The sequence below is a fragment of the Mycteria americana genome, chromosome 1 (assembly GCF_035582795.1).
Source record: "Mycteria americana isolate JAX WOST 10 ecotype Jacksonville Zoo and Gardens chromosome 1, USCA_MyAme_1.0, whole genome shotgun sequence".
NCBI lineage: Eukaryota > Metazoa > Chordata > Aves > Ciconiiformes > Ciconiidae > Mycteria > Mycteria americana.
In genome coordinates, this window is record NC_134365.1 from 84927615 (window position 1) to 84950409 (window position 22795).

The following is a 22795-nucleotide window of genomic DNA, read 5'->3' on the forward strand; positions in this document are numbered from 1 at the left end:
CTGGGGGGAAACAGCAATTTTCTTTTCGGAAACAAGATCTTGTTTCTGTTTTCTCTGTGATTTCACAGTTGTATGTAGCGCTTATTTACATGTGGCACAGCAGTATCAATCCCAATAACAATCACTTCCAACTTATTTGTAATCCTCCTTGTGAACCCACGATCTAGCATTTTCAGATGAAAACTCTGGTGTTTGGATCAATTAGTTTCTCTCTAGCCCTTCCCTGCCATGCACCATGCTAGTTCTTTTCTTTCATATATATATATATATATATATATATATACACATTATATAAACATTAATAAGATCTCCCCTCAGCCTTCTCTCCTCTAGGATAAACCATCCCAGCAGCCTCAGCCTTTCCTCATATGTGAGATGCTCCAGTCCTTTCATCATCTTTGTGGCCCTTCATTGGACTCCCCAGTATGTCCATGTCTCTTTTGTACTGGGGAGCCCAGAACTGGACACAGCATTCCAGGTGGTGACCTCACGAGTGCGAGCAGAGGGGAGGATCACCTCCCTCGACCTGCTGGCAATACTTTGTCTAATGCAACCCAGGATACCATTCACCTCCTTTGCAGCAAGGGCACATTGCTGGCTCATGTTCAACTTGGTGTTCACCAGGACCCTAGGTCCTTTTCTGCAAAGCTGCTCTCCAGCTGGTCAGCCCCCAGCATGTACTGGTGCATGGGGTTGTTCCTCCCCAGGTGCAGGACTTTGACCTTCTCCTTGTTGAATTTCACAAGGTTCCTGTCAGCCCATTTCTCCAGCCTGTCTCTCCCAGAACAAACACACACCTCAGAACATCTACCACTAACCTGCTGGTAATAGTAAATTGGAATATGATATAAATATATTAAGATAAATAGGATAAATTGGAAATTAATAAAATTTCTCTTCCTTTGTTCAAACAAAATCACTGGTGGAAAAAAGTTTTCCAGGTGTGTGGAAATGCAACCTACTGTCCCACCCATAATGTTCACTGTGGCTTTATGCTGTTCGCACTCTTAGCCTGTCTCTGCTCTATTTGAACTGAAAGCTCCTTGTAGTAAGGATTTATCCATTGCTTCCTCTCTCTGCAGTATGAAACTGCAGAGGTGGAGAGGGAAACACATTCTTGGTTGATTCAATAATAACACACAATTAATTGTAGTTCTTTGACTCCAGAAGCCCAGCTTCTTGACTAGTTTGGTTGAAGTTGGCCTATAAAACATGGTGTGCAGCTGGTTCCTTCCAACAGAGAGAAGTAATGACATGGGTACACACTTTTGGTCCAGTGCAGCACTGGAGGTTTATTTTCACTGCTGGATTTACAGAAGTTGTAGTTTCATTTCACCCTCTTCTCTCCCACTCATGGGAGAGATGCTGGGATGCAAAAGGAGAGGCTGCCACTGGGAGAAGTCTGTTTATGTTTCTGGCAGCGAACAGCAGGCTTCATTTTCCTGGTCCTGCTGGCACCAGACAATGGAGATGCAGGGAATGGAAATGAAATCTGACGCTCAGGAATGGAGGAAAATGGCCACCTCACCCTCAGAGATCTGAAGACCCAGCATCTGTTGTCACAAAACTTTTGTTTGCCCTTATAGGACAAATAAGGAAAGATTAGGGCAGGGAATATGTCTCAGGTCTCATCTGGTCACAAACAGCAGTAATCCAACAGATGTGGACTGAGAATGGATCTACTACTGAGGATAATTCACCGTTACGGGCAACAAACCTGTCCCTGCAAAACACCTTTGTGAGGGTGTGGAAAGGGCAAGTCCTTGGTCTTGTATAGAGCTGTGGTTTGCAGGACAATGATCGACTTGTACCACTGATGAGATGGTTATGAGATGAAAATGCACATGGGATTTATCTAAGAGATTTCTCACAGATCCATGGAGCATAAAATTCACAGCTGGAGGCCTGAAAGTGATCTTTCATCAGGACAACACAGTGTTGCACAGGGCTGTTAGAGAGGACCCTGCAAGAGACACGGAACAAAAGTGAGACTGAGAGAAAATGCTGAGATTGTCTCCTGGAGGCAAGAAAGAAAAAACATCTGATTTTGAAGGGTGGAGCCCAGAGGAAGTGAAAGAACCCAACCTCCAAAGGGCAGCTGTTAGAAAACAAAACATACACCAAAGTACCTACCTACCTGGAGATTACACATCTAAGTAATTTTGGCATTGTGGAACCCAAATCAGAACCAAACATAGACATGATGCCCTGCAGTGACAGTGATATCCACCAGCATGAGAACAGCAGTGCTGAGAGTTTCATGGAAAGATGATCGCCTCCAAGGAGTTTGTAAGAACAGAAAGCTGGATTTAAGAAGGGAACTAAGCCAAGTGCTTAGAGTACTGACCTACCGACAGCGAGATCTTGGGCGAGTTTCCTTGCTGGAGAAGTGTTAGAGACTAACTCATTGTGTGAACTGCCATAAAAAGGAAAGGGCCAGGCAAAGTCACTGGATCAAATCATAATGTTTTCCCTCATACAGAATGCTGAGTTTTGCCCATGTAAATACTGAGCCAGAATTAAGGTTCTGACTTGGGTTGGCACCAGCAAAGCAGTGAAGGGCTGGGTCCTCGCACCCAGTGACACCAGCACTTGGCAGAATGGGTGCGAGGTGGTTAAACCCAGTAAAGCCAAGATGGACCACATGCTTTTCTGACTGAGCAACTGCGTGGGCAGTGCAGGTACATAATCCTTAGTCTGAGCAGCTGGAGGGAAGTAGAGAGTGAGATACTAACACTAGCCCTGCTTTTCACAGGTACATGCCTTTACAAGGTGAAGGGCAGTAAAAAGTAGACCCTTCTGAGTTCAGTGCTGTACAGGTGACAGTAAGAAGAAAATCTGCCCAGGAAGAAAGCTCCTCAGATCTGGTGCAGGATCACCAGGCAATCTGAATTAGCCTGTGGAACACCAGGCAATCTGAATTAGCACTGTTGTTTTAAAAACAGAATGAAACTCACTTGGTGCCACTGAGTATAGAGCCATCTTCCCAAATCCAGCCAGAGCCTGTGCTGTTCCTCAGTCCAATCCAGAAATATCCTGTTTGAATACTCTTGAACAGGTCCTAGAAAAGGTGACAAATTACAAAGTGACTAATGGCAGCCAGCCTGAAAATGGAGGTAAGGATAAGCAAAGAGAACAGAGAACAAGAAAATCCCGTCACCTGACTGTTCCTTAAGTGGCTGACAATACTGCTTTTCCACACCTTCTAATCAGAAAGATCAGCCCTGCAGATCATGCCTGGAATAACAGCTATGTGTACACTTACAAGGAATTAAGCATGCTTTCAAGGGTCCTGGGCGGATTCTTCAAAGGACATTTCTCAGGGCAATATATATGAACCAACTGCGCCCCAGTCTCCTGGATTTTCCTACACAGAGCTTTATGTAGGAACGTATGCTATTAGTATTAGTATTAATGCTCTACCATACAGCTAGCTAGCAAGCTAATACAAAGTATTAACAATTAAAGGTAAAATCAGGTCAGGGCAGGAAGTGCAGGCACTGACATATCTGTGTAAGGAGCCCAGGACCAAAGCTCATTAAATTTTATACAGATTTTCCTGCTACATGTTTTCAATGTTCGTTTCCTTTTGCCTAACCCTTAAGTCCTGTTCACTGTTAAAAGGTGAAGCCTGCAACAGAAACTCAGCCCTGAAGTAAATTCTTACCTCTGCCCAAAGAAAAAAAAAGGACAAAGACAAGAGAGAGATGTCTTGTCCACATTTGCAATGAAACCCAAAACCAGCAACCTTTCAGTGGTATGGCTGGGCCCCATCCTTATCTCCTGCTGCCACAAACAGTCAGAGCAGACATCTTCATGCTGAAGCATTAACAAAGCTGGCTTGGTAAAGTGGTGGGAATAGGAGTAGCTTGAGGAATGCTTGAGTGTTGCTGGTGGTTTGGAGGTGACTGTGCTTCCCTGGCAAAGGGAGGTTGAACAGTCACAGCCTTTGCAGCACAGCGGATGGATAGCTAGGAAAGTCTTGCTTACGTGGGGAAGTCTGAGCAGGGATAATGGGTAACACTCTAGCAGCAGAGACAGTAGTAAGAAAGCAGCCAGACCAGGGAGGCTTTCTTCACTCAGAGAAAAGGGTAATCTGGGGAACATGAGTATTTCTCAAGGAATCAGGATTTGCCTAAGAAAGTGTGAAAGCCTGGTACATACTCCCAGTCGAGCAGAGACCTGGCTTTGTAAGCCCCCACAGAACATCATACAATGCAACTTCTGTCCAGGGACTGGAAGCTGTCCACGTTCATTGGACCTGAGCTAATAAGCCCTGGCTTGCACAAAAACAGATCAAGTACTTCTGCTCTACTTATGCAGACATGCCTCACCTCCCTAGTGATCAGCTCTACCCATTTCTTTAGTGGTCATACATGCCTCTGCCCCCAGTGAGCATCTGCTGGAAAATGAGCAGTGGAACAGATGGTTTCTGATTTCACCAGCACAACTGAGGTTTTTTGGCAGAGAGAGGAAGTAAGCATTGAAAACAGACTGAGAAAGAAATACCCGTGCATGAACACAGGGAGTGGCAAGGGTCACTGAGCAGGAGGAGCTGGAGTGGTTGCAGGGAGGAGAGGCATTGCTGTTGCAAAGGAAGCATTTCTGAAGAGTGGGGATGTACTGGTTTGTTGGCAATGAGTACAGAGACTGCACAGTGCCACACTCTTTTCCTGTGATCATTCATACCAGCCTTGTTGGGACTAGGAGGGGAGGTGGAGACGGGCAGTGGAGAAGACTGTCTCCTAATATCCTTCCTAGGATGATTCTGAGTGGCTGACAGTGACCCTCACCTCTCCCTTCTCCCCTTTGCTTCTTTGCCTGGTGGGAACTTCTAAGGTGCATCCTGAAACTGGAAATGCACTATAACGTTGCAGTCATAAATCCTTCCTCTCCTTTAAAGTCAAAATATTGCTAGAGTGACAGCACTGCTTGGATGTCAGTCACTGAGGTATCTGCAAGGAAATGGAATATTCTCAAAGAATAAGAAAATCATTACCATTTCGCTGGCATCACTGATCACCAGGAGATGAGCTCCCTGTGCCCAGCAGGATTCCTGGCTGGAATGCCAGTCCTTCTTCTCCTTGGAGAAGGAGTAGCAGCTCCCTCTGTAGGCTATCCACTGCTCAGGGCAGCGTGGATGGGAGTCACCTGTAAAGGAATCAAAATACCAGCTTTTCTCTACCATTAACCAACAGAAAGACACTTGTCAGCAATGACCTCCTGAAAAGCAACTCTTCTGCATAGTTGCAATGCAGAAAATACAAGTCAGGATAAGCATCTGAAAACAACAATGCATAAACACTGAACTTCAGATCCTCTGTGCAATTTCCAAATCTTTATATAAAAGTCACATGCACTCTGATGCTGGTGCAACCTCCCCCTGCCGGGTTTCCTCTGAACTACTCAAATACCTGAGAACCAAAATTGGGTATCTGAAAGCAGACAACACTCTGGGTGTGCAAAAAGTAAGGGAAAAAATTACATCATTCTGTGGGTACAGTGTGATTATGTCACACATCAGGTGAACGGATTTTAAGCAGCAACCAGTAGGCTCTCCCACGTGGTCTAGCACCTTCTGCATACATGCAAAAGTGTTACAGACCTTGCATATTTCTTCTACAGCTTACCACTATAATTACAGCAGACAAGTCTACAAAAAACTTTCAATATGTTTCACTGCTCTTTGCCACAAGATCTGAAATGGGTTGCCCGGGGTCTGCACAGGGAATATATTCTTCAAAATATTCTGGATAGGCAGTGGGTACTTAAGGCTGGTAGAAACCTAGAACAGCTTCTGGTTTAACCCCAAATAATGGAGTTCAGGATCTAAGCTCCTGTGCTTAGATGAGTCTCCTGTCCCTTGCTGTTGGTTGCTCATCCTCAGCACCCCTTTGTGCACTTACTCATCTTCCAAATCAAAGCAGTCGCTAGGGAGATGCTCAGTATCCCAAAGCCTATAGCCAAGCCCAGCACAACTGCTGGCCACAGACAGGGAGCTGTAAAAGAGAAAAGAGACCATAGTGAACAGCAGCCACATGAAAACTGATGGTGATTTTATGTAGTTTGCTTGTGTCCTGGGCATTTCCATAAGGAACTCAACTATTTAGAGCATCCCTGTCTGTCTGCACTCTGCACATCGCTGCCATCACTGTCCCTGCGCAGCCTTGCCAGGGCCTCCCCACGCCCACCAGCCCAGGGCCCCATTTCAGCTCGGCCCCATTTCAGCTCAGCCGGGAGCTGTCAGTCCCTGCCTGAGCTTCCCAGGAGGTGTACCTGTCTCCAGGTCAGCCACAGCTCTGCCCCTGCGGGGCCACAGGGTCAGCTGGCCCAGCCCCTGCAGTGGCTGACCCCAGGAGAGGAAGCACCTGCCCCACGTCAGCGGGAGCCCCCCAGGCAGCATGTGACACCTCGTGCTGGTGTGAGCCTCCCAGCAGACCCGCTCCTGCCTCAGCATTGAAGCTCAGGGTGGAAACACAGAGCTGCACTGCTACAGCCACCATGTTCCAGCTTAAACGCAAAAAGAAACCCAAGGCCTTTCCCCCAGCTCTCTCAGCAACAGTGACACATTTAACCTCAGCATCCTGTTCACAGGCTTAGACGCACAGTCATGTTACATTTTCCCGGGACACTCCCAAGTCAGTCACCCTCTGATCCGCCTCTCCGATGGCGGGGTGGCAGGATGGGAGGGCCCGCCTTGAAGACCTTGGGATGCCCCTCCACACTTTCACCACCACCATCCACTGTCCGCTTGCTGCCAGTGGCAGAGGGTGACTCTTTGGGGCAGCCTCCACCATAGCCCAGCACTGCTTCCTTTCAAAGGGTGGGGCAGGACTGCCATGTAGAGATCTGCTCATGTATAGCATGACCCGTTAGCCTCCAGGCTACACCTTGCTTTCCTATTGTTGTCCCCTGGAGCTGAGAGACGTTCACTTTCCATAAGCTGTTTGAAATCTCAGCACTAAAATCTCGTCTCTCCCAGGCTGAGGAGAGGATGACACTTACTGCCATGGATGAGCTCCAGGGGGGTTTGGTTTGCTTGTTTTATTAATCTCAGTATGACAGCTGCATAGACAATAGGACTTTCTAAGAAGCACTAAATGTGCAGCTAATGGTCACTGATGTTGAGGAACCCAGGATTTCCCTGTGCTTCTCCCTTAAGCTTATGTACCACATCCTGCTCTTGTGGTGCTCCAGAGCCTTCTACCCAAATCCAGTGGCAAAGTCCCTGGGAGCTCATGAAATCTGAGGTGATTATCTCTCGGTCATGTCACAAGACCCAAAGAAACGTATCTGTACTCCCTAAAAAGGCTAGGAATCTAAGGAGTAAGATGGAGGGAGGGGAAGGCTAGCTTTAACCAAAGACACTACCACAGCAAGTACATTGAAAACTTGGTAGAAGAAGGTTGTGAATAGGATGTCATAGCAATAGGATACAAAATACACAAGGAAGACAGAGGGGGCTGTCCTCTGCTCAAGTAAAATTAGAGTCAGATTAGGTTAAATAACTAACTGCATCAGGAGGTAACAGTAGCAGCAACCCCGCAGACCAGGCAAATACTACTAAATGCATTGGGTTGGAATTATATGCCAGACAAGGATGGTGACAGCTCTCATGAACTGGCAAAAAGAACCATGAGGGAAGCACGGTGACAATGACTGGCATCAATTAATCGCATTAAATCAAGCAAATGCCATGTCAGGGTGCGATGCTGAGACTGAATGCTTAGACACTGTCAATAGGCACCTCGTGGAGCGGCAAGCCAGGAAACACAGAAAGTGAAGCAGCTTGTGACTCAGGCCACCCAGCTCACCATGGCTCCATGCAGCAGCTTCTCTGCTGCAGTGAACACAAATGCACTGAGATTCAACAGAGCCAAAAACCACCACCAACAACAACAACAAAAGGCACTGTGGTAGAATAATTTCAAAATGGGAAACTACAGGAAAATGAGGAAGTTTGTCAGAAAGAAATTAAAAGGGATGGCTAAAAGAATAAAATATTTGTAAGCAGTAGGGGAGATTTTTTTAGGATCTCTCGGTGGAGGCTGAAAACAAACGCACATCACATATCAAGAATATTGTGGGAAGGACAAAGAAAGCCAGTGCTAAAACAGAAGGGGAGGGACTTATCTTAAAAACAAGAATGCATCCTTTAAGCATTGGAAGCTTTGTTCAAATACAGAAAGTAGACCAGATCAATAAATTAATAAAAATTAATTTATTTTGATCTTAGAGAGGTTTGCAGGCTCACCGGTTTTAAGACCAGTTTCTGGTTTATAGCAATATATTTAGAGTTGCGGTTTTGGCTAAAAGAAGTTTCTAAGGTAACAAGGGAGAGTGTGACGGAGCTTTGTTGTAAGCATCATTCTTCTGGTAGAAAGATCTCTCCTAAGGTAAAGGTTTTGTCATGTTTCCTGAAGCTTGCAGGATCTTCCAGCTGCCCCACTTGTAGTTAAAAAATACTAACTTTTTTTTTTTTTAATCATTATTAAAGAACAAAACCCCATCTCTTTTCAGTTACAAAATACAGAAAGACTTTTCAGTTACAACCTACTCCTCAGCTTCACACAAGAGGACGATGGGAGAACTGAAAGACTTGAACTGGGTAGCTGTTCTCTCTGCCTGCTCTCTATTTGTCTTGTAAGGTCACCTTTGTATCTCTGGGTTTTGCCATCAGATTAAGCTTCAAGAGAATGGAGTCAGCCCGAGGTTAAGGGGTAGGGTGGAGCCTCTTCTCTGCAGATTACAACTGAAAACTAACTAAAAGGGAATAAATATATGTTGAAACATAATTCTTTGTTCTGAGACCACGTTTCTGAGGATTTGCACTTCTGTTTTCCTTCCTCTCTTGCCTCTCCAAGAAGCTATCTCCTGCATCCTCCAGATCACTGTTCTGGATTTTAGGAAAAACTGCTTCCAGGACAAGGCGATTGGGATGACAGTCAGTGAAACAATTAATCCTTAAATGTCCCAGCTGGTGCCTCCTGGCAATGAACAGAGCAGTTCACCCTCTATTGTTTCAAACCAACTGCAGAAAAAAGGAAATGACTCGACTCAGCATCAAAACAAAATCCAAGGGCACCTCCACAACCAGAGCAGTGGGAGAGTTCACTTCAGTTCTTAAAAATGAAAAAGTATGCCATTAGATAATTTTGGGAGGAAAGAAGAGAGTGAAGAGGGCAAGTCATATTGAAGCATTCAAGGTGAATTTGAGCCTCAGTTGAACTGCAGTGATCAACCAGGGAAGTGGAATTAAAAAATTTATAAATCTGGATTTTTACCCCTTGCAAAAGGGAGTCCCTGCAGTTCCCCCTTTTTAAAACAGGTTCAGGGGTTTGTGCTTGATCCTCAGCCCCTGGAGCACGTGTGAAGCTCTTGTAGAAGAGGAAGGGAGAAGTACCTGGGATGAGTTTGTAACCGAGAGGGAAATCTGAGTGGACCATCCAGAAATATTTCCACGTAGTTGTCTGAGGAACTGTGGAAAAGTCTCCCAAGGGAAGGGAGAAGTGGCCCGGTGGACATTTAACATAAATATCCAATGTTATAACTTTCTAGTATACAAAACACCCAGTTAGGTCTGTCAGTGCTCTGGAGAAATGGCTGTGATATACTGCATTCATCTGCAAGCAACATGACCCAATATTTTTAGGTTTGGGAGTCCAGATTCAGTTCAAAAACTGAAAGCCGTTAGCATTTTATAATTCAAGTCTTCTAGGACAATCTGAAGAATGTCATTGCGCTGTCCCAAATAGCTCCCCTCAGCTCCTGCCTACGTCAGTATGGGAGCAGCATGACTACCTAGGGCCAGGGAGGAGGATTTGAGAAATGAGGATCCTGTCCTTGGCTATGGCACAGACCTCGTTATCGCTGTGACTACAAGCGTGCCACACAGGCTAACACTGTCTTAAGTGACTGCTGGACTGACATTTAGGTAGCATGGCATATCTAAGGCTCTCTGGAAGCCAAACAGAAAACAGCCAGGGCAACTCTTCATTTTCGAGGAGTCCATGAGAGCCAAAAACTGTTGGTTTGACCAGAGGACTGATCTATACACCTGTGATATACCTGTGATACTGTGTCACAGGGATCACTTGGTAGCAAAGGTGTGCATTCAAAAACAGAGATGAAATACCTGACAGCACATCTCTCAAAAGTGATGGAGGCGAGGACAGAGTTGAAAATAAAGATCTTCTAAAGAAAAGTACTTAAACTGGACTCCTTAGGGACTGCTCAGATTCAGAAGAGAGCTGGGGAGTAATAAAATAATATGCACAGAACATGTGTTCAAAGATCAGCTTCCTTATTTTAGGCCCTCTGACTTCAGCTCAAAAAGATGAAGGTGCGTACAGGAATTTGGAGAGGAGGAATATTAAAAAAAACCTGCAAACATCTCAAGAGGGCATCGGGTAATCTCCACCTCCAACAGGGTGGGAGTGAACACAACTGGCAGGGAATTAAGAGATGTCCCTGTGTTTTCTGATGCAACAGAAAATATCATTTCTGATGAAAACACATGCAAAAGCAAGACTGCCTTCCAAGCAGATGGAGTGTGATTACCAAATAGGAACTTGGGGGTTTCTGTGCTGGCTTTGTTTCCATAGTTCAGCAAGTGACCAGGCAGCAGTAACAACCACAGATGTATGCAGTTATTCTGATCAGGGACAGAAATCTGGTATCCCAGAGCGAGAGCCCTATTTGCTGTAACAGCTCTGAAAAAAGCTAAGGTCAACCATTAGTGTTGCAGCCAATGCAACATAACTCATCTAAAGCACACGAGCATTTAGACGAAAAGCAATCAGCTCATGGGAAGGAGATGCTTATAAAGAATGATCATCAATGCAAACTATCACTCTTCTAAGGTGGTATTTCCCAACTAAGCAGCCAGAGAAATTGCTCAGTGTGACATTTGCAAGGCCTGAACAGGGGGAATGGAGTGGAAATAAGGGAAGAGAAAATTTAAGGAAAGCACTAAGAAAATCTTCCTGGTAGTAAAATGCCTTGCAGAACTGTCTCAAGGCAAAAGCTGAAAATTTGCTCACTGGGAGGTATGTAAAACTAGAACAGAGAAAACACAGGAAAAAATGTATCACAAAAGAATCCTGCAGAGCCCCACAGGAGAGAGAATGGATGATCTCATATGCCTCCTCTGTCTCTGATCTCTGATTAGCATACGCCTCTAATTTATCTGTACTCGCATCTCGCCTGCCCTTCAAAGAACTATTGCTGACAATCTCTTATTGCTGACAAGCAGACAACTTTAAAACTGCAAACCTCTTTCGGAGAAAAGGATGCCTGGGTTGAATGGCCAGGAGTAAAGGCTGAAAGGGGTCTGACGGAGAAAGGAGGGGAACAACGCTGGGTCACTGACCCATTGGCTTTTATCACAGTAAAATACTCACAGTAATTTTAGAACAAAAGCAACAGCACTGTAAGCTGGTACACAAAGTCAGTGACCAGCTCAGAGCGTTTTTGTTAGAACATGCTTTTGCTTGAAATAAAATCTTTTGTTGACCTACCTCATCCAGCTTCCTTACCTCTCCTTTCCTGTCCAGCTTTGGCCATCAGTGGCGGAGTCTGAGAGAATTTGACAGAAGTATAAATTATTTCCTCACTTGCTTCGGCTGCAGAAGTTTCTGATCTGCTTCCCTCCATGCCAAAGCAAAGACTGCGTATGACAAGATGTTTCGATCAGCCTGTTGAGCGACAGGGCTCAACGCCTGTGAAACAGGAAACCTGACGCGACATTCAGAAGACAAGAAATGTGAAATTGCAACCTCTGTCTCCAGCTGCTCAAAATAAGCAAATTTACAACAGAATGGAGAGCAGTGGAAGTGCAACAACTTCAATTTCCTAACCTGATGAGGGATGTCTTAAGAACAGCCGTTAGTGGAAGAGGTGATTAATCACAAAGTTCATGGGTATTGTAATTGTTGCCAACGCAAGAGACTGTGATTACACTGACGTAGTAATTGTGAGAATGTGTGTCGCTCTGAAGAGCTCCCTCTCAGGACAGAAGCAGGTGGATAGTGAGAGCACATGGTAAAAAAGGTGAATAGCGAGACCCACAAGGTGAATAGTGGGATAAGCAATGGCTACGGCAAACTGGCAGCCCAACTGCTGTCAAAAGGCAAGTAAAGGTGGATGGCATGGGTTTGAGAAGGAAGCCTTGTGAGCTTTGGACACTTCTACTGGGAACTCTTTCTACATCCAGCATCCAGTGTGAATGTGCTTGAGACACAGGCAGGCACTGAGAGCTGGCATCCCTCAAGACCCTCTGAGTCAACATCTCAACAGCATCAGTACAAGAGAGACATGGACATACTGGAGAGAGTCCTAGCAAAGGGCACAAAGATGATGACAGGACTGGAGCATCTCTCCTATGAGGAAAGGCTGAGAGAGCTGGGACTGTTTATCCTGGAGAAGAGACGTCTTGGGGAGGATCTTAGGACAAGAGGAAATGGCCTCAAGTTGAGCCAGGGGAGGTTTAGACTGGATATTAGGAAATTTTTCTTCACTGAAAGGGTTATCAAGCATTGGAACAGGCTGCCCAGGGAAGTGGTTGAGTCGCCATCCCTGGAGGTATTTAAAGGACGTTTGGATGAGGTGCTTAGGGACATGGTGTAGTGGTGGTCTTGGCAGTGTTAGGTTTACGGTTGGACTCGATGATCTTAAAGGTCTTTTCCAACCTATACGATTCTGTGATTCTGTGATTCTGTAATAAATACCTGAAGGGAGGGTACAGGAAGAGCCAGGCTCTTTTCAGTGGTGCCCAGTGAAGAGGCAATGGGCACAAACTGAAACACAGGAGGAAAACACAAAATCTCTCAACATCAGGAAACACTTTTTTTACTGTGAGGGTGATTGAACACTGGCACTGGTTGGCCAGAGAGGTTGTGGGGTCTCCCTCCATGGAGAGTTGTGTGGACACAGTCCTGGGCACCTGGCTGTAGGTGGCCCTGCTTGAGCAGGGGGTTGGACCAAATGAATTTGTGAGGTCCCTTCCAACCTCAACCATTCTGTGGCTCTGTGGTCAGCAATAACAGGAAAGGATAGTTTTCTTCTGAAATAGTGAAGATTGACCACTGATGAGAATGGTGGGGAGTACTGATGCTTCTAGAAACCTCTTATCTGCATGGTTGGCTGATTTTTGTTTTGATCCAGATTCTGATCCCTTCCAGTTCATACTCAGATTGGAGATGTTTGCCAGGCTCGGGCTGTACATGGTCCTTACTGGTACAGTTCATTTACAAGAATTTCCTGGGCATTCTCAACAAAGGAGTTTGCCATGGTTTTCAGTTCTAGGACAGGGATGATTGCTCCCTGTCCTGGTGACATGCTGTAAATTTGAGAAGTGATTGCCTGGGAGGATGCTTAGTTTGATATAGAGTGTTGTGGCCAATTTGTTACAATGCACATGTCTGGGAAGGCAGGGATTGGATATTTCTGCAAATTCCTCCACACACACTTCCCTCTAAGGGTGGCACATTGCACCCACAAGATTCCTTCCAAACCTGGGTAGGGCCTGTAGACAGCAAGACAGGGAGTCTGTACTTGAAAGGAAGGGGAAGACAGCTGAGCCACACAAGAAGAGGAAAGTCTCTCCTGAATGCTTTGAATGGATATTACAGAAGTCTAAAGAGAGCTGTCAAGCCCAGAGAGGGACAGTTTGCTATAGTCATGATGAGAGCTTAGCTGGGAATGTAATCTGTGTGGCTGGAAAGAAACCAACAAGATTCAGACACTGCTTAAGTGCTCAGACCAAGGGGAAAAGGCTGCAGCCAAAGTCACTGCAGGCTGCCTGCAGGGCCAGTGGAATCACGACACGGTGTTATTTGTGAACAAGTGGAGAAACGAAGACTGGCAGGGAAGAATTAAGAGCTCTGTTTTGATATGTTTTACCATTTTCTCTTGAATATCAGCAAGAAGTTGAGTTCTTAGTTTGGACAGGAAACAGAGAAGAAGTGATCGCACCATAGGAGAGTATGCAGGCAACACGCCATTAATAGCTGTGAATATAAATAAATCTGACCTCTGCTGCTGAGATGTCTGTGCTGTACTCCCATTGGAATCGGCAGTAGGACACAAATCACAGCAGGGCTAAATCGATCAGTTTTCCAGGAGCCAACAGTGCTCCTTCCCAGTTCCTCGCTACTGAAGCAGCATACTGTAGGGAAGCCTCCCAAACCCCTCTCAAACAAGTGGCTTCTCTAGCATGTTGACAAGTTCACTAAATTCAGCATTTCTTTCTTATAAAAAAGATGCAAAAGCCTCAGAGCTCCAGCAAAGAACATCTGGCCCTTCCAATAAGAGAGCCCTGGAAAGTGGACTCTCTTACCATGACAGTGGGGGTGTGACTTAAGAAGAGAAACGTCCTTTAAATATGCCAGTCTCAAATCATTTATAGCTTTATTAATCATACTCAGGATGTTCAAGCCCACCAACCTTGTGCATGATCAGATGGAATTCCTTTGCAGTGGCAAAACTTGCAAGAGCTGGAGGAGACACCTTTATTCCAAAGGATAACAAAGCGGTATGTCAGGCGGGGACAAAATCAGAAGGATCAAGGCCACAAACCAGTTTTACGAAGAATGGTCTCCCTCGCTTGTTTAACAAGAAGTCACTCTGGAGGTACATGGCGGGGATGGCAAAGCCCAAGGACAGCGATGGCCTACTGCTGCCTTCGACAGAGGGAGCGAGGGGAACGGCTGGCGATGGCTCGATGGCGCTGGGACGCCTTTCACCTTTACTGACGTGTTCACCTGTCTGCACGTGATCCGAACCCGTAGGAGGGCCAGGGTGAGAGTTCGGCTTCAAGGTGGGAAAGCTACGAAGTACTCGGATTAGGTCGTTTTCCGGCGGGCTCTCGGCGAGCTCCAGCCCCCGCGCCGGCTGCGGGCGCCTCACGACTTCGGGCGCCGCAGGGGCGGGGCGGGGCGGGGCGAGGGGCGGGGCGGCCCGACGGGGAGCGCTTCCCCGCCATTGGGCGAGCGGCTCCCGCCTCGAGCCGTGCTTCGCAGTGGCTCTCGGGTGGGCGGGGTTAGCCGGCGGGCGCTACGGGGCGCCCATCTGCTGGCCCCCATCGTTCATTGGAAGAGAAGCGAGGGGAGGCGGGATCTTCACGGCGTTTTTCACCGCCCATTGGACGGCGAAGAGGAAGGAGGCGGGCTCCGGAGCCGCTCCCGTCATAGGCTGGGGCGGGCGTTAGAAGCCGCCCCTTTCCACCGCCGCTCCTCATTCGCTGAGGAATCGCCAGTGGGCGCGGCGATCTTGGCGGTTCCCCGGTTCCCATTGGCGGAAGGTGCCAGTTCCGCCACGCCCTTCCTGCTTCCGGTTCACGGGGTGGGCGAGGGGAGCCGGCCGGGGCCGCGGAGGAGGGCGGTGCAGGCCGGTGCCGTCCGCGCCTGCGGTCCCCGGGCCGCCCCGTCACCGCCGAGCGCGCAGCATGGGATGCCCGTGAGCGGCGGATCGCTCTTCCGTAGGGGCGCCCGTGCCCGTGCCCGTGCCCGTGCGTGGCGGGGGGAGGCCGGGCGGCGCGGCGGGCGGGGCCGGTGCGGCAGCAGGTGGGTGCGGCGGCGCGGGGCCGGCGGCGGCGGGTTGGGCTCCGGCCGGGGGGCGGGGGCCGCGGCGGAGGTGGCGCTCCGGCAGCGGGCGGGAGGTGGAGAGCGGCGGGGGTGGGGGGAGCGGGGTGGCACCGAGGCCCCCTGGGGCCGCCGCGGGTGGGAAACCGCGCCCTGCCGCGGGCGGGCGGCTCGGTCCCAGTGCTGGGCAGCGGCAGCCTGCCTCCGAGGCTGTCAGCCGGAGCGGTAGCCGGCTGAGGGGAAAACAGCGGCGTCGCCGCATCACTTTTTACTTCAGCCTCTGTCTGAGTGAAGTGTCTGCCAGTAAGTTGCCCGGAGAAGCCGCGGCTAATGCGAAGTGGCCTGCTTTTGGTCTTGTGAGAGACAAATCACGAGTTCTTGTGTCACGGGCTTCCTCATTTCAGCATATCTGACCTCCGGGGCGATCAGAGAGCCGGCTCGGTAGTTTTAAGCTGTCACGGCGGACTCTGCAGGGGCTGGGGGTCATCGTTAGGTTCGGCAAAACAGGCTGTCCCTCCGGCAGGCTCTCTGTCTAGCTGCAGCCAGGTGCTTATTTAATTGTGGGTCTGTCGGTTGCCTTCCGCCAGCATCTGGAACTTTACTGAAATCTGCGATGGGAGAAGCAGAGGGGAATCTGGTGCAATCATTGAGTGTTTCATATGTGATTCTAGCATGAACCTGAAAGCCAAATCTTCTAGATTTCATTATTATCTTCGTGACTGCCTCTTCAGTCAGATCTTACATAGGATGTCTCAGCTTCCCCCTTCCCTTCTTCCCCCGTGTAAACAGAAAAAAAACCTGTTCTGTGAAGTTGCAGCTTAGTATTAGTAAACACTTTCAGATTCTCAGTTAAAGTAGTACTAGAAAGATAACATAATTATTAAGATTAAGGCACTTGAACAAACAGAGCCTGACTAATCACAGTGGCTCTTCCTTGCAAGCTCTTCACACGAGAGTTGCAAAGAGGATTGATTAGAGGCCTGGTAAATCATTTTCTGCTGACTGGCTTCTCAGTGCGATGCAATAACGAACAATGGCTTACGCCTGAAACTTACTCCAGCATTCAGCCTGCGGGGCTCTGCTCTGGCTGAATCAATGCTAATTAATGTGCTCAGCAGCAAAACTTTTTGCAGTCCCGAGGCAAAATTCGGAAAAGAATCCCCAGTCAGCCCAGTGAATTGTCTTTGACTATGCATGAGATTTAGATTTCGTGTCTCTTGGGAACTGTGAGATGTTTCTAGATTTTGACTTCTTTTTTGCAGTCAGGACTGAGGAAGTGGCCAATCATTGACTCCATGACCCTGAAGTTAGTTTGCAGGGGCTGAAACAGTTAATCCTCTGTGTCCTCTGTGGTGTGTGTCCAGGATGTCATCACCTTGCCGTACCTCTGCTGTGCTGGTAGTCTTTATGGCCCTTGCTGTGGGTGTGGGGGCTGACCAGTCGAAAGAGAGGAGCTGCGATGTGATTGGTGATGAGAGCAGCGAGTCGCAAATGGAAAGAGCCTTGCTGAAGAAACTAGAACCCCTGAGCCAAATGAGGTACAGTACAACACACTGCAGGTTGCACAACGCCTACCCTTAGCGCAAGGGGAGGGGAAGATTTGGGGCCAGACTGCAGAATGGGCTACCCCATTAGTATGGGCTGTGACTGGCTTCCAGGTCTCGAGTGTCCGCTGCTCTGAGCCATGTTCTTTGTAATCCTATGAGCTCTCTGTTCTGTCCTCTCCCTGCTGCAGGTTTAACGTGACTGTGGAGAAAGGCAAAACAGAAAACTACATCTACCATTTCAGGGTGTGCAGGGAGGTCAACAGCACCTTGCACGATTTTGGTGGCCTGGTACAAACAGATAGACAGAACGGAAAGACCACAGTGATAGGAAGAATCAATGAAACCCAGGTCTTCAATGGAAGTAAGATTCCACTGAATACTTTTCTTACTTAGTGTCTGCCTTTTGCCTCCTGATCTGGATTTGCAGCCCATATTGTTTCTCTCTTGGCAGGTGACTGGATCATGCTGATTTATAAAGGAGGTGATTCATATGGCACGCACTGCAGTGGTGAGAAGAGAAGAGCTGTGATAATGATTTCTTGCAAGCGGGGAGTTACAGCGGTGAGTGACACATGAGGGGGGAGAGGAGCAGGAGGCTGCCAGACAAACGGTTGTTTATAAGCAGAAGGGCTTTGAGGAGGCAGAAAGGTTTTCTTCTGTCCTCCAGTGTCTGTTGCCTAGCTGCACCAACAGTGATAAAACTGTCTTCTAGTAAAGTTCAGCATGCCTGTGCATATTTTCACATTACTTAACTTTTCCCAATTGCAGAGTTCATTCAGCATTATTTCGGAAGAGCGGGAAAAGGAGCAGGACTGTTTCTACCTCTTTGAGATGGACAGCAGTGTGGCTTGTCCAGCTGAGGATTCCCACCTCAGCGTTGGCTCCATTCTACTGATCACGTGAGTCATTGGAAGAGCTGTTCGTGTCTGGGCCATAATCTCCAGTGCCATTTAGAAACATGGCTAATGCTATACTAGACTAGATAATTGTAGTATACCTACCCACAGCCACCATTAGAAGTTACTACTTTTTTGGACAAAAGCTCTTGCTCAAGGCATGATGCTGCATGATGTTCCCTGTAGGCATCCTCCTTCACAGACAAGTGCACTGAAACATGGAAGATGTGACTTCCTAAAATTGTACCATAGCTCTTTGCCAGAGCTGGGAATTCAGACCAGGAGCCTTGACTCATTTTCTGTGTTTGTGCTTAGAGGCCCTACTTCATGTAATGCTGCTGAAAGACTTACACTAGCAGATCAATATTTTGGGACCATTTCTGGTCTGGTCTCTGTTTATAGCTCTGTTCTTGAGTGGTGCTCAGCTACTTGCTCTAATACCAATCTGAGGCAGGTAGCTGGCTCGGAAGAGGTTGTCTGTAGGATTTCCTCAGCTCTGTCTTTTAATTCTGCCCTCCAGATTTGCTTCACTGATTGCAGTCTACATCATTGGTGGGTTCCTCTACCAGCGCCTTGTAGTGGGAGCAAAGGGCATGGAGCAGTTTCCTCACTTTGCCTTCTGGCAAGATCTGGGCAATTTGGTGGCGGTGAGTGAAAATCCCTGTATATTCCCAGCCCGGCCCATATGGTAGGACAGGAGGAAATGGCATCTGCCTTGTCTTCATGGACTATGTCTCTTTGGTAGACCTACCACCAGGGTAGTGTACCCTGAGGCAGAAGAAGAGGCTATCTGTTGTGGTGGGGGGGTTTTTTGAGTATTCTATTTTTGAATCCTTGCCAAGTCTGATTCCTTGCCGATATCCTGTGATTGCTACGTAACAAACTAGAACACGTGCTCATTAGTGCTTAACACATTCCAGATAGGAATATTAAGCTGGGGACTGTGAAACGTTCATGTCCGACTCCTTGAAACCCTTCCTTGGTCACCGTAGGCAGTGCCGTTTATCCTCCATGCTTGTCTCTGTGATGTTCCTGCATGCTGTTAATCAGTATGCCCAGAGCTTTCAAGACCACATAGGGTGTTTGTATGTGTGTGCTTCTCTTGTCAAGACAAGTTTTGGGGATCTGTCCCAGATAGCATGGGGATAGGCATAATCCCTTGGCAAAAGAGAAATTGCAGAAGCCGCTTTGCTTTGTATTGCATAGTCTGATTCTGGTGCAATATCCTGTGCTTGTAGGATGGCTGTGACTTTGTCTGCCGATCTAAGCCTCGAAATGCACCAGCTGCATACCGTGGTGTGGGTGATGACCAGCTGGGTGAGGAGTCAGAAGAACGGGATGACCATTTGCTACCAATGTGATTAGGCTTTCAACACTGAGTTCTTTTCTCCCCATCTTGCCAGCGCTTGTTTAGCCAGGTGCCTCCCAGCCAGTTCTCTTTCTCTCACTTCTGATTTTCTTTACACTATTTGCTTTTGCTGTCTCTGGTGTGTCAGTTCCCATGGATGCCTCCGTGTGAACAACACTGGTCCCTGAAGGCACGTCTTATGCATATAATGCTGTTTTAGGTTTTAAAAAATGCAGCAGAGCTGGGGGTGGGAAAAGTGCTGAGAGTTGTGAGTAGAAGACAGCAAGAAAGCAATATGAGCATTCAGCACTGAGCAGGAATGGGAGATGAATCACTGAGAGGAAAAAAGGGCCATGGATGGGTGCAGAAAGGGGAAGGAAAATGAGGCAGTGGGTTAAAACAGCTGAGACTGTAGGAGGGATCTCTTATGTCTCCCCCCTCCCCCCCCCCGGGTTTACAGTATCTGTAAGACACTGGAATTATTTTTCTTTGAATGCATTTTCAGCTTTTCTAGCTTCTGCACTGTTTCTGCCAGCATATCCTGCACAGAGTGCTCTGCACCAGACTCTGAGGGTGGAAGAGGCTATAGCACCTCTGCAGTCTTTTCTTTTCCTAATGGCAATATGTTGAAGAGTACATACCGGTTTCCTTCAACAGATGTAAAGGGATGCATGCCATCCTCTCAGGCTGGAGAGGGGCAATGCTAAAAAACTAGTTAAATACAGTCTTGTGACTCTCCAGTCAAAATATTGTTTCAGTCTTCTCAATCATTGAGAAGCAGAAGGAAATGACGTGCTGCTAAATAGAGCGAACATTTGCTGAAGCTGAAACTGACATCAAGGCAAAATGAGACAGGTAGCTGTCACTTGAGTTCTGTTACAAATTTCCTGAGGTGACTGCCTACACAGCGCAATCACTGTCAGCATTGCGATTTCATGCTGTCTGAAACTTCCTTGTTTGGCAGAGGGCTTTCCCGTGAAGCTACCGCAATTTATTTTTATAAAAAAGGAACCATGAAGCCAAGGACAAGAGTGCTAACCCATTAAAAACTGCATAAGGGACTCCCACGCTTACAAGGTCAGCTTTCATCAATCACTGTCCCCTTAAGCATAGTGCAGGCCAGTCTTAAGATACTTGCCCTGTGCAGATGGTACTTGCATACTGCTACTGGCTGGGAGTGAGAGAGACCTTCTCCTGGGGTCCTGGTGAAAAGCAGGTACAGCAGAGATGTAAGACTTACGTGGAATGTTCAGGAACTTGGCACCTTGATTCCCAATTGCTTTTTATATGAGGGGCTAGACTCTAAGCAATCCCATGCTGCCCTGTTGTAGACTGGCAGAGAACTGTCCTCAGTCTTGCGGGCAGAGACTGTGAATAAGCAAGCCACTACTCTAATGGCAGAGTACAGACAGGTTTCATGTATTTTTAATACTACCAAAGCAGTCTGAACAGTGACATTGATGGAAAAGGGGTAGCCCTGCTTTCTTGCTGGGTTTAGAGTGGGCAAACGATTCTTCCTTTCTTTGACTTCTGTTACAGTCTCAATCTTTCTCATAACACAGGAAAAATAGGAAGTCACTAAGTCTGTTGTTACTGTTTTTCATGGTGGTGTTTAAGGTAATTTTTTTTGTACAAAACACAACTTTCAAAAATAAAATGACCAAAAAACCTGTTGATGTGTTGTGCTGATGTAACAGGAACTTTGGTGCCAGAGCATCTTAATGCCTGGGCTTCTTTTGCCAGGAATTGATCTCTTCTTGTTAGAACATGTTTTTTGCTGCTACCCTGTATCATTCCAGTTCCCTTTAGGGCTTAAGAGGGAGGGGTATATACTTCTTTAATAACTGAAATTTTAAAAGCTCAGGTAGTTTAATGGGAAAAGTTTCCTATGCTCTGTATTTCTCTGCAGTAATAAAAATCAAAAGTAACTGTTTGATGAAGGGTGAACTTCTCAAACACTAAGTTAATGTTCAGGTTGGGGGGGTGGGGTTAAAAAGCAGCCAGACCTGCAGAGCCTGAACAAGCATTTTTTTATTAAGAACACTGAACATGAAATGAAGAAGTGAAGCCTTCCCCTTTGACTGAAATAAAATCCAGTCCTCAGAAGGAGCTAGTAACATAAGCAGGCTCTCTGCCTACCTACCCTGCCAAGGGTCAAACTAAACAGAGTTTCATCATACCCAGCCTCCTAAGGATAAAATGGTTTAAGGGAAGCCTTCCTCTGCTGATGCAGTTAAGAGATTCTAATCTGCCCCTTCCCTGCCCCCAAATTACATCAGACCAAATAGTGTTATCAGGTTGTAAGCACGGGCAGCTTCCTTTGGGCCTATTTTGATTCAAGAAATCTCAGTCTTCTCTCAGAGGAACATGGATGTCATTAAAGTGTTAACAGTATGGTTAAGACTAGGAAGCTGCTGCCACATTTTATCCATCTTCTAAGCACTTTCCTTCCTCTCTTTTTCTAACATGGGTCAATAAAGAGCCCATTCCAAAGATCTCTGCTGTTTTCCTACCTATGCCATTAGGCCTCCTCCATTGCCACTACAGCTTTCCTGCAATAGTAGGTGCTTTCCACACAGAACAGTCTTATGTTTCACTCAAATATTCATGTGAAACTCCTGAAAACAGAAAAGCTGAGACACATGGTTTATAAAATCATCTGGCTTTCAGGTTTTTGGCTCTAGGGGGCACTTACCTCTTCATGCTTTGTGTAATTTCTTCAGGTTTTTTGCCTGTTTGTTTGAAGCAGAGGAGCTTCTGGAAGAGAAGAACTCTGCTCAGGTTTTCACCTTTGGCAATCTGGTTACAAAACTTAAGAATACCACATTTGGTCCTTAAAAAAAACCAAACCTGGAGGGGCTGAAAGGGAGGGACTCAGCCTATAACATAATTCTACCCCTTAGAAAGGGGAAGTAGCATTATTCAGTTGTTGAAGGGTGTGTTTTTGGTCTTTTTTTTAACTGAGGAAAAGAAATACTTGTTTTACAACACCAACCAAAAAAAAAAAAAAAAAAAAAAAGAGCCCAAGGCAGGCAATACAATCCTGCCAGCTTAAACTTTGTCCCATAAGCTCTCCTGAGGATAATGAAGACAGACACAAAAATAATACAAACTGATAAGAACACAAAAAATACCAAAACCCCAGCCCATTTTATGAAAAGCCTTGGCGCTTCTGGAGACTGCTTTGGATCTGTAAATTATGCCCTAGCACAATGAGGAGACGAACCTAGTGCTGCAGGGTTCCCTAATGTTAAGACAATCCCCCTTCCCTTCGATTTTCCCACCACCTTGTCATAAGTATTCAGGATAAATCCTCCTCTGGTTCAGAGAGGAGCATCTGGAGCAAATAGCTGCCGCAACACTTTGTCTTCACTCTGCATCTCTACAGGAGACAGTAAAGCTAAGGCAGCTCCTATTGCCACA

General features: G+C 46.9%; 2 protein-coding genes across 2 annotated transcripts; one reads left to right on the forward strand and one right to left on the reverse strand.

The window, feature by feature from the left end:
* Nucleotides 1-1282: 1282 nt before the first annotated feature.
* On the reverse strand, nt 1283-15069 carry LOC142413103 (killer cell lectin-like receptor subfamily G member 1). Its single transcript, XM_075509152.1, has 6 exons — nt 14446-15069; nt 11538-11736; nt 5907-5999; nt 5000-5151; nt 2958-3061; nt 1283-1963 (listed from the first exon to the last, which is right to left on the reverse strand). The coding sequence occupies exons 2-6, from the start codon at nt 11653-11655 to the stop codon at nt 1852-1854; spliced, it is 579 nt and encodes a 192-aa protein (XP_075365267.1). The 5' UTR covers nt 11656-11736; nt 14446-15069; the 3' UTR covers nt 1283-1851.
* A 130-nt stretch (nt 15070-15199) lies between these two features.
* On the forward strand, nt 15200-21046 carry M6PR (mannose-6-phosphate receptor, cation dependent). The gene is made up of 7 exons (XM_075509142.1): nt 15200-15563; nt 16946-17119; nt 17317-17489; nt 17580-17689; nt 17897-18027; nt 18545-18671; nt 19263-21046. Exons 1-7 carry the CDS (start codon nt 15451-15453, stop codon nt 19383-19385), a joined length of 951 nt encoding a protein of 316 aa, XP_075365257.1. The 5' UTR covers nt 15200-15450; the 3' UTR covers nt 19386-21046.
* Nucleotides 21047-22795: the final 1749 nt, after the last annotated feature.

Coding starts and splice junctions, on each gene's coding strand:
- LOC142413103 (XM_075509152.1), bottom strand. CDS start 11,655: ATGGAGGGAAGCAGATCAGAAACTTCTGCAGCCGAAGCAAGTGAGGAA. Junction 5,152..5,906: donor TGCTTTGATTTGGAAGATGA/GTAAGTGCACAA, acceptor ATTCCTTTACAG/GTGACTCCCATCCACGCTGC. Junction 1,964..2,957: donor TCTATACTCAGTGGCACCAA/GTGAGTTTCATT, acceptor TGTCTCTTGCAG/GGTCCTCTCTAACAGCCCTG.
- M6PR (XM_075509142.1), top strand. CDS start 15,451: ATGCCCGTGAGCGGCGGATCGCTCTTCCGTAGGGGCGCCCGTGCCCGT. Junction 15,564..16,945: donor CGGGGCCGGTGCGGCAGCAG/GTGGGTGCGGCG, acceptor GTGTGTGTCCAG/GATGTCATCACCTTGCCGTA. Junction 17,490..17,579: donor AACCCAGGTCTTCAATGGAA/GTAAGATTCCAC, acceptor CTCTCTTGGCAG/GTGACTGGATCATGCTGATT.